The sequence below is a fragment of the Kryptolebias marmoratus genome, linkage group LG3 (genome assembly GCF_001649575.2).
Source record: "Kryptolebias marmoratus isolate JLee-2015 linkage group LG3, ASM164957v2, whole genome shotgun sequence".
Classification (NCBI taxonomy): domain Eukaryota; kingdom Metazoa; phylum Chordata; class Actinopteri; order Cyprinodontiformes; family Rivulidae; genus Kryptolebias; species Kryptolebias marmoratus.
Window position 1 is genome coordinate 40,260 of NC_051432.1, and position 10,249 is coordinate 50,508.

The 10,249-nt window shown below is 41.7% G+C and overlaps 2 protein-coding genes across 5 annotated transcripts in view; one reads left to right on the top strand and one right to left on the bottom strand.

Moving 5' to 3' along the window:
• Positions 1-4,530, top strand: part of LOC108246302 (cadherin-23) — a 26,904-nt gene extending 22,374 nt beyond the window's left edge. Inside the window, exons 24-30 of the mRNA XM_017433766.3 lie at positions 105-296; positions 1,374-1,471; positions 1,553-1,714; positions 1,859-2,044; positions 3,724-3,795; positions 3,871-3,907; positions 4,003-4,530. Of these exons, the coding sequence (XP_017289255.1) occupies positions 105-296; positions 1,374-1,471; positions 1,553-1,714; positions 1,859-2,044; positions 3,724-3,795; positions 3,871-3,907; positions 4,003-4,128 (873 nt within the window). The 3' untranslated portion in view covers positions 4,129-4,530. The remainder of the gene's footprint in view (positions 1-104; positions 297-1,373; positions 1,472-1,552; positions 1,715-1,858; positions 2,045-3,723; positions 3,796-3,870; positions 3,908-4,002) is intronic.
• A 2,368-nt stretch (positions 4,531-6,898) lies between these two features.
• Positions 6,899-10,249, bottom strand: part of usp34 (ubiquitin specific peptidase 34) — a 68,274-nt gene continuing 64,923 nt past the window's right edge. For 3 of the 4 annotated variants that reach the window (XM_017433760.3, XM_017433762.3, XM_017433759.3), the window contains one exon: positions 6,899-8,976. In XM_017433760.3, coding sequence (XP_017289249.1) covers positions 8,255-8,976 — 722 coding nt within the window. In that variant the 3' untranslated portion in view covers positions 6,899-8,254. The remainder of the gene's footprint in view (positions 8,977-10,249) is intronic. The other variant, XM_017433761.2, reaches the window with a different exon arrangement.

Here is a 10,249-nt window from a genome sequence, read left to right on the forward strand (position 1 = left end):
GGTTCACACTATGTTGTCCCACATTGACATTCCCAAATGTTGGCAAGTATGCATTTGTAAGAACTCAGCTGAGCTCAGGAGGTTGTCTTTCTGCTCTTCTGCAGGCTTCAGACCCGGATGTTGGAGAAAACAGCCAGCTGGTCTACAGTCTGACAGCTGATGGCTCTTCTTTTGACATTGATCCAGCCTCAGGTTTGGTGTACGTGGTGTCAGCAGGAGGTCTGGAAGGGGAGACGGTTCATTTGGAGGTGAAAGCTACAGACCCCGGACAGCTTTTTGCTACGGCCACAGTGAAGGTGAGGGTCTGAAACTGGATGAAGTAAATATATTTAGTTTTTGTCTTTTAAATGATTAAAATAGACAGTAAAATAAAAGGAAATTTGTCTAACTTTAACACATTTGATATCTAGGGAAAATCAGAACAGCTCACAGGAGCGACTCATAAAATAAAACAATGCTGTTTTACTGGCATCCAATTTGAAGCAAACACTTGAATAGTTCAAGGAATTAGAAGCAAATATTCATTTTAAACAGTTATAAATCGATTTGTGACCAAAAGGGTGGCAGCAAAGGTCAAAGGAAAGGTTTACAGACAGTGGTGAGAGCAGCTATGTTGTATGGTTTGGAGACAGTGGGACTGACAAAAAGACAGGAGACAGAACTGGAAGTGGCAGAGCTGAAGATGTTGAGGTTCTCCTTGGGAGGGACAAGGATGGACAGGATTAGTAATGAGGTCATCAGAGGTACAGCACAGGTTGAAGGACTGGGAGATAAAGTTAGAGAGGCCAGACTGAGCTGGTTTGGACGTGTGCAGAGGAGGAACAGTGGGTGTATTGGTAGAAGGATGTTAGAGATGCAGCTGCCAGGAAAAATACAAAGAAGAGCTATATGGATGCAGTTAGAGAGGACATGGAGGTAGTTAGAGTGAGGACAGAGGACACAGAAGACAGAGTTAGATGGAGGAGGATGACTCGCTGTGGTGACACTTGAAAAGGGAACAGCTGAAAGAAAAAGAAGAAGAAGAAGAAAAAGAAATAATCAGATCAACGATGCTCATTTAACCCCCAAATACTTACAGGTATATTATATAAAGCTGTTTCAGTGCTTCTTCAGTGCCATGTCCAGATGTTCAGGGATCAGATGAAGTCTGTAAAATGTGAATATTTTCAAATCGCTATTCAAGACACAACAACTACTTAAGTCTTTTCAGACAGACTTCTGAGAAATCTGTCTGGACTAAAGTTCAGTGTGGAAAGCCAAGAGTGCCTCTCTCTTTGTGTTCTGCATTGGTAATTTTGTTCATTAGGAGCTTAAATATAAAATAAATGAAGAAAAATAAATAAAGTTTGAATTTTCCTCACGTTCTTCTCCAGGTTGAGGTTCGAGGGAGTGCGAGCTTCAGCGACGTGACGACCATCTCTCTGAACCAGCCGGCTAACATTGTGGAAAAAAAGGTTCCAGAGCTGGAGAAGTGCGTTTAGTCAATCACAGAGAACATTTTGTTGTGTTTCAATCACTTCTGCAGTAAGACAGTATATTTCCTTTCTCCCAGGTCTTTAGGGAAAGTTCTGAAATGGACTGTGAACATCATCCAGGTATCCAGCTCAAACGAAGGACCCACAGACTCCCGAACGGCGAGGGGGTCTGTGAAGACTTTGGTCAGCTTTGTTGCTATTAAAGACGGTGAAGCTGTTTCTTCTGAGGAAGTCACAAAGTAAGTGTTTAATCCTTAAATCGTACATGAGTTACAGAATATTTGAAGTGGTCTCTCAGACTTTGAGGGCTTCTGTATGACCTGATGTGTTAAATGTACGGTGGGGGGGGGTCCAAGTTTTGACTCTTTTGTTGGATCTTCCAGGAAACTGCAGAGCGAGTCAGAGACTGTGAAGGAAGAGCTGCTCCGGATCTTTGGAGAGGAGCTTCATTTTGACATAGTGATCCAACCTCAAAGCTCCACCTCGGACCAGGCTGCAGTCATTGCTCTGGGCGTGCTGTGTGGCCTGAGCATCCTGGGACTGATAGTTTCTGTTGTTGTGATCGTCAGGTGAGGCTGATGCATTTCAGACTGGTTGCTTTTCTTATTGTCTCCTGCATAACCATCATTGGCAAACTCAGCAGAGGTAGGAATCTTTAGGCACCTTACAATTTGATTGGATTGAGATTCAGAGTGGTGCTATGTGATTATAAAATCAGCATCAAGATACATCTATAATCATGCTTCAAATAAAATGCTGAGCACAGAATGTCTCAGATCATTTTTGCCCTACACTACTGTATAAAACAGTTGTCATTCAAATAAGATTTAGGGAACTAAATTAACAAGAAAAGGAGCCAAAAAGCTGAGTATAATGACATAAAATCCTGTGGTGATGGATGTCCTGCATCACACGTAAGAAGTCTCTGACCCACTTTCTTCAATGTTTCCACCCCTTTGTTTTTGGTCCCGTTGTAGAGTGTAGAAATGACTGTGTAGGTGTCTTCAACAGGATGATCATGCTCTATCCTGACTCCAAAGGTAGTATCTCACTGGATTGTTGGAAACTAGTAAAAATTGTGAGTAATATGGCACATTTTTAGTTGCAGTCTCATTGGACTCTGAGTGTTTCTGACTGGGCGAGCAATGTACATAATTTGTTTCCCACATTGCGCCCACCTCGGTTCACTTTGTACTTACTTTGGAAGAAGCCCCTGATGTTCATGATTTATTCTACTGGAGCTTGCTTTAAAAATGAAAATTTGGGCCAGGATTTTTTAAAAGAATTCTTATTTATTGAGAACCCCACCAACCCCCCCCGCAAACATTTTGAGTAATTCTGGAGACTCCGCTGTGAAAGCCAGCTAGTCGCCAGCATTCTCAGCCCAGTGAGATACTACCTTTAGAAAGTGGCAGCAACGGCTGACAGGTTCTTGCCTCATCTTCAAGCCGAAGTTCCTCCAAACACCGGCTTTCAGAGCAGAAGGAGCTGCTTGTATGTCGTGTTTGAGTGCACGGCGCCATCGATCCATGTGCTCCTCTTCCACACTGCAGTATTCAGCTTTTTGTGCTTCTCATGATGATTATTAATATTAAATAATAATCAATTTTGACCTTTTAATACTGATTCAGAATAGTTCATGTCTGCATCAAGAACATAAAACATAACTATCAAACATAGACTATAACCCCGACCCCTACTGGAACATGAGTGATAAAGCTTCATAAAGCTTTACTGACTTAAAGTTGTCTAACAGTAATAATATTGTACACTGTTTAGTAATTTATAGGTTAGTAAATTATTATGTAAGATTTCAGTAATGTGTGTCACTTTAGAGTTTATTAGATATTATTTGTGTTACATAAGTAATATTTTGGTTAGTAGTGAAGTTTTTTTGTTTTTATTGTCTGTTATCTACAGGTTAATTTATGATAATTGGGGACAGAGTTAGGAGTTATTTTTCAGTCATGTCGGGGAGTAGAGCTGCACAGATTTATGACCTCCCTCTCTTTCAGCCCTCAGCCCTTTGTCTTCTTTAATTAATATAAATTTGAGCTGTTTTTGTTAAAAGGATGACATCGGAATGGTCAGTTGTCTGTACTTTTATGTGTTGATTTAGGTAAAACCTGACCCAGACATTTAAAAAAAAAAAACTGGATTAAGACAGAGGGGCTCAGAGCGTCGAGCTAAGGCCTCATTCTTTTTGGAATCTATATCTACTAAAAAAGTGATATTTTTGTGTTGGTAGGTTCAAAATGAACAAGAAAGATGGTTCTGACACAGAGAGCTTTAACCTGGGCCAGAAGTCTGAAGATTACACGTAAGTAACCTGAAAACCTCAGAGATCTACACCAGAAGCTTCCCTTTAAAACTGATATGTCCTATTGTGTTTCAGGAACTTTTCCAAGAGGAACTCTGAAATTGTTCCGCAGGTAACCAAACAAACGCCTAATAGCTCAAGTGCTGAGTAGAAATATTTGAAGGGAAAAAGTTTAAACTCTTATATGATCGGGGATCTATGTTACAGACAAACAAAGGAGCACGTGGTTTCACAGCAGAGGAGCAGCAGACAACAAACAAAGGAACAGCCGGGCGTAGCAATCGAGAAAGCGAGGAGAGAGCAAGCATAGACGAGGACAACTATAAGTTTTAGGAGCGTAGGAAGAGTGACAGAGACGAACGACACACTTCTGCTTTCCAATCTGAACACTGGAGTTCTGTCAAAGTGTGCTGGCCACCAAAAGAATGATTCACCTTTGTGATTAGAAACCACTCAATAACTACACCTTTATTCAGCTCAGATGTATTCACAACACCTTGCAGTATTTCTGATACTTATATACATTATAATTACAGAGTTTTAACAGGAGGAATGGTCCCCTGATTCTTAATTATTGAAGGTTGACTTTTTTTTCTGTCCTTAAACTGTAAAAATCTGCTTTATTTATAGCCTCAAATTTGCACCTGTAATTATATATTCATTAGATGTCAATTTATTTTGTATTTGAATAAATAAAATGAGTTGTGTCCATCTAAAAACTGCTGGACTCCCTTACTTTGGTGATATGTTTTACTGTCATGTTTCAGCACAGACTGAAGGAACCAAACCAAACACTAATCACTGTGGCTTTTCCTCCAAGGATGAGGCCTGCACTTTATTTAGACCAGTCTGGGTCAGCGTGTTTGTGATTTGAGTTCTAAAAAAAAAAATAAATTGGGGAAAAAAGGAAAAAATCTCCAGAGTCAGTGGCTTTTGGAAACACCTATAAAAAATGAGGATTGCAGCTTTTTTGTTTGCTGTTGAATTGTGATTTTTTTTTTTTCCAAATGATGTGGTAAACAACAACAACTGTCCACCAACAAGAAGGGCAGGGAGATCAGCAACAAAAACATGACATCACAAAATCCAGCTGATGCTTCTCCTTCACATGGAATAATTCAGCACAGTGGTGCTCCATAAACGATATTTTGTTCGAGCACAGCAGTGAGAGACACACTGTGACGCGTCGTTTCGTCTACGCTGCACGAAGTACAGCTGCCAGAGGTCATAGCATCTTTTTCCAGATTGAGCTGCATGTTTTCATGGACTGTTTGTATGAGTTCTCCAAAGCTGTAGGAGGAAATCCAAACCAAAGATTATGACAGAAACAAACGATGATAAGAGAAAAGTACTGCAAGGCTTATGCTTTGGCACCCTTAAAAAACAGGAACAAAAAAGGAAACTGTAAGTACTGTGTAAACTATGTATGTGTTGCATGTAAAAAAGTGATGAACCCAGACATGAATTAAAATAACAATTACTGTAAACAAAATTCTTTAATAAAAAAAACAGCTATAATAAACATCCAACTTCTATCCGTCATCCATCAGTCGCCTTGTTGCTGAAAAGTGGTATATAAATAAATTTCACTTCACTTCACTTCCCCCACTTCTCCTCTCCAGTTTGTGGAGAAGCTGGTGTCCAGCTCCAGCCGTCACTGTGTGAGAGGTGGGGGGTACAGAGGACAGGATCTTCATCCTTGCAAGGTTGCTAAGGAGGTCATGGGAGTTTGACTCTCCAGTCTGCATCTGTTTTGTAGATGTGAAGAAGGCCTCGAGGTGTTCTGTGTGTGTGTGTGTGTGTGTGGGGGGGTGCTGTGGGAGTACATGGTGCCGGAGTCACTTGTAAGAGCTCTCTAGTTCCCGTGTAACCAAAGCAAGAGCTGTGTCTGCATCCTGCGTCCAGCTGGTTACCTGCAGGAGCTTTGAACAAAATTCTGAGACCTTTGTATAAACCATCTTGGTGGGCCCAAAGCTCACTTGATCAATATCTCTAGTTTATAGTTTTAAAACCCTTTTCATTCCAGGCTTTTTGAGGGTCCCTCCCTGCCCCACCTCTGGGTCCCAGTGAGTTGATTCCAGCAGGACTGTCTCTTGTTTCTGCTCCTGTTCATGGGCATCCTGAGAGAAATGGGCCTTGTCAGTCCAAAGGTTTCCTGAACTCCTGGCAGACTGATGCACTCCTCGGGACACATTCATCCTGGTAGTAAAACAAACGTTGTTCAGTTGAGAGAACAGCAATGAACCGAACAAACAGTGTCATGTAAAAGTGTAGTTTAATTTGATCTAATACAGCATTTAATCACACAAATATGACAATTTTGCTTAAGAGCTGTTTTAATTGCCTAAAAAAATGCATTAGTCATTAGCCTGTAGGTGGCCTTTATCCTCTTTCTTTATTACTCTGTTCTCTACGGCTGAAAAGTTAATTATTGGTAAGTATATGACCGGACATCAGTTCAAAAATGACTAGCCTACATTTAAAATATTCATTCAAAGAACTATCTACAACAGGTGAGACATTAATTAGTATTGAATTTATTCAATTAAAAGGGATGTTTGATCTATCCTTATAACCTTTCAAAGTGAAAAACATTGGCCTTCATCTTTGGCCACAGCTGAACTCAGCTGATATTTGAGGCCAGCAGGGGCAGCAGAAACAAGCTGGACCCACACTACCAGGTGTTTTCAGTTCAGGTTTTCCTGCTTGTCAGGCCTCAGTTAGCAGATCAGGACCTTTGTCGTCCACATCATGTAAATTTAGACTCTGCCTGACAGAAACACCCGACTCCACAGTTGTTAACAGCTGTGCTGTGATCAGTTTCTGTTTGTGAGGGAGCAGATAGCAAACAGAAACTTCAAGAACATTTTTTGTTATTTCATGTTTTATGTTAACACAGAATGAAAAACACTCAACTTTTACCACAGAAAAGTTTGTTATGAATTTAGTTTCTGCTTTGCAAACTCAATGTCAGTGCAAAAACAGGCCAAGTGTTTTAAAATGTCAAGTTTAAAGACATCATTCTACAACCCTGGTAAAGTTTTAAATCATCTCATTTCTGTTTACACTGGGTGTGTTTCAGTAAATGGAGAAAAACTGAACAATGATTTAAAATATTTAATAAACATACATTTATATGTAAGATTGCTGCCGTTTTAACTTAATTTTGTTTCATTTGAGGAAACTACTTAATTGTAACATAAGTGATTTATTTTTTTAATCTAAAACCAGGATGGTTTATATGGTGTTTTTCTACTTTCTAGTTCTTTTTTGGTCATAGATTGTATAAAATTTGTTCAAATGTTACACTTATGAAATTAATATTAACGCCAACACACTGAAGTGAGCAAAATAAAACGAAAAGTACTTCAGTTCTACTCAAGCTGCTTGAGGAACTCGAGGAGTCCTGCACATTACACTCCCAAAAGAAAATGATGTGAAGCAAAATTCAGCTTCATGAAATCACAGCAGCTGCAGGAAAACTGACAGTAAAACCTGTTCTCCGCTTCTCTATTCTTAGAGAAAACAAACCAGTCCTCCAGATCAATTTAAGCTCATACTTCATATTAAAACCGTTTTTATTAATTTAATCTCTATTAAAACAAAATCAGAAGAAAATCAGAACACAGCAGAAGAAGCAAAAATAAACAATAGGTTGTGGAATGTACTTCAGTAAAGAAAATAAAAGCTCCAGCTGGTCCAACATGGGGGCTTTATTTCAACCACAGTCAAATAAAGCACCACTTTATATATTTATATTTTCATATTTATAGATATATATATATAAAGTTATTTATATATATTTTTATAGTTTTTTTTTTCATATACACCTTCAGGCAATAACTAGAGAGGATTCTTTACAGAATCAAGTTTTTTGTGGTTCTCTTAATTTACAGGTAAACTTACTTTCTGGATAATTGAACCACAGAAAAAGTCAAGGCAACTTTCTTTTGCCTCGTTCATAAAGTACAAAACTGGCACAGAGGACGACCATTTTTATACACAGTAAAAATGCAATAAAATTAAATTACATACAGAGGAGACAAAAGTTGTGTAAACCTTTCCCCGTTACAGCAAACCTAAAAAAAAAGGGGAAAAAACCAACAAAAAAACAAATTCAATTCCGTATAAAACACGCACACAAAGAAAAACAAAATGCTTTTTTTTGCCCTTTGAAAAAACTGTGCTGCAGCTTGAACAACTTCTGGTCTTTGTCGGATGAGTTGGTTGGCTTTGTATGGCATCAGTTTTATCAGCGCGACACGACACGGCGAGAACCACTGAAGCTGCAGGAGGCGACAGAGAAAACGTCGGCAGAAGGCAACGGACAGCAGCACAGAAACACGAGAGGAACCCAGAAACCGCAGAACCTTCGGCCCCTCTCTGCAGAACTTTAAAAACTAAAAAAAAACAAAACAAAGCTTCTTAGAGATCTCATGGCGGCTTAAAGTCGATGATATCATGAGGAGGGTGGGCCTTTAATGGACAGTTTGGTTACTATGGCGATGGTGGCTTCCACAGTCCTGTACAGCATGTCCAACACGTCAGGCGGGGACACCTGTGAGGGGGAGGTATGGCTGCCACAGCCGTCTGGGCCCTCCCCCACCAACCCAAGGGCTGATGGGAAGGCAGCCTCCTCTGAGAGGGGTGGGGTGGAGCTGCTTCTGGTCTTGGACCCTGTCTCCTTCTCCTCCTTCAGCTCCTCTGAGGCAGATGTCGCTTCACCCCTACTCCCCTCCAGCTGCGCCTCCACCTGCTTTCCAGCCCCTCCCACGAGCTGCTGCGCCTCAGGCTCCTCACCCTGCACAAAGCCCTCCCCTGCGTCCTGCAGTAGGGAGGAGGAGGAGGAGGAAGAAAAGGAGGAGGACGATGAAGAGGAGGCCTCCATCTTCTCCTCTTTCAATGAGGAGTCCAGGTTTTCAGAGGTGGTGGGGGTGGGGTCAGGAGAGGGCGGGTCCTGCTCCGTGCCCGGGTCTATCAGGGAGGAGGAGTCCCGTGTCTCTGTGTCAGAGGTGCTGGTGGGCGTTAGCGCCTCCTGGTGGTCGGGTTTCAGCTCGCTGCAGCCAGGGAGAGCCGAGGAGGAGGTGGAGGTGGAGGCCATGCAGAGGGGGGCCTCTCCGGCTCTGTCGTCTTCACTGTTCACCCTCCGCCGCTTCACGGGGGTCACTCCTTCATCCTCAGCTGCAACAGAAACAACGAAAACTTTAGTGTTTCATCAAAAGTGAACAACAAAAGTGTAGAAGATACTGCCCAAGACAGGAAGTTTACAGAGGTCAAAGGTCATCGAGGTAAACCAAAAGCACACACACATTATTTATATATATATATATATATATATATATATATATATATATATATATATATATATATATATATATAAACTTCCATCTCGCCCTATTTGTTCTACATGGGCGGTTCCACTTCCCTTCAAGGATCTGTTGGAGCCTCTCTTCCAGTTTGGGGGTCACAGCACCGAGTGCCCTGATTACCACTGAGGCCTTGACTCTCCACAACTTCTCTATTTCCTCTTTCAGCCCTTGGTATTTCTCAAGCTTCTCATGCTCCTTCTTCCTGATGTTACAGTCGCTTGGGACTGCTACATTTATCACCACTGCTTTATTCTGTATCTTATCTATCACCATAATGTCTGGTTGGTTAGTCAACACCTGTTTGTCAGTCTGGATCTGGAAGTCCCACAGTATCTTAGCCCTGCCATTCTCCACGACCTTAGGTGGAGTCTCCCACTTTGACTGTGGGACTTCCAGTCCATACTCTGTACAGATGTTTCTGTACACTATTCCAGCCATTTGGTTTTGGTGTTCCATGTATGCTTTGCCTGCCTGCATCTTACATCCTGCTATTATGTGCTGGACTGTCTCAGGGTTATCTTTACATAGCCTGCATCTTGGGTCCTGTCTGGTATGATAGACCCCAGTCTGTATTGCTCTCATGCTGCCATGATTAGTGCCTCTGTGCTGTCCTTCAGTAGCAAGGCCCCCTGTCCCCTCACAACCAGGGGTGGAAATTAGCACCCGCCACCCGCCAAATGCGGGTAAATATTTGAAGTGGCGGGTGAATTTGATCAACGCACCGCCACTGTGGTGGGTTGGCAATTTGAACAGAAAAGGTGTTATTTGTCCTCCTGACATATAGGGGGCAGTAATGTGCTCGAGTTGCTGCTGCTACGTCGAGCCCTGTTCCCCTATCAGATACGGAGCTCTGAGAGCTGTTCACACAGCTCTCTCAGAGAGCTACGGTTCCCCTGCGTCTCCGTTCATGTTCAACGCTCGTAACTGCCGCACTGTGCCCGCGCTGCAAGGGAACTACGGAGACCGTGAAAGGTCAAACAACTTGTTTTGGCGAAGTTAACCCACTGTTTTGCTAGCGTGATAGACAGACAGACAGACTCTGTTATGGACAATATAGACTGTGTGGACAAAAACAATTAATAATT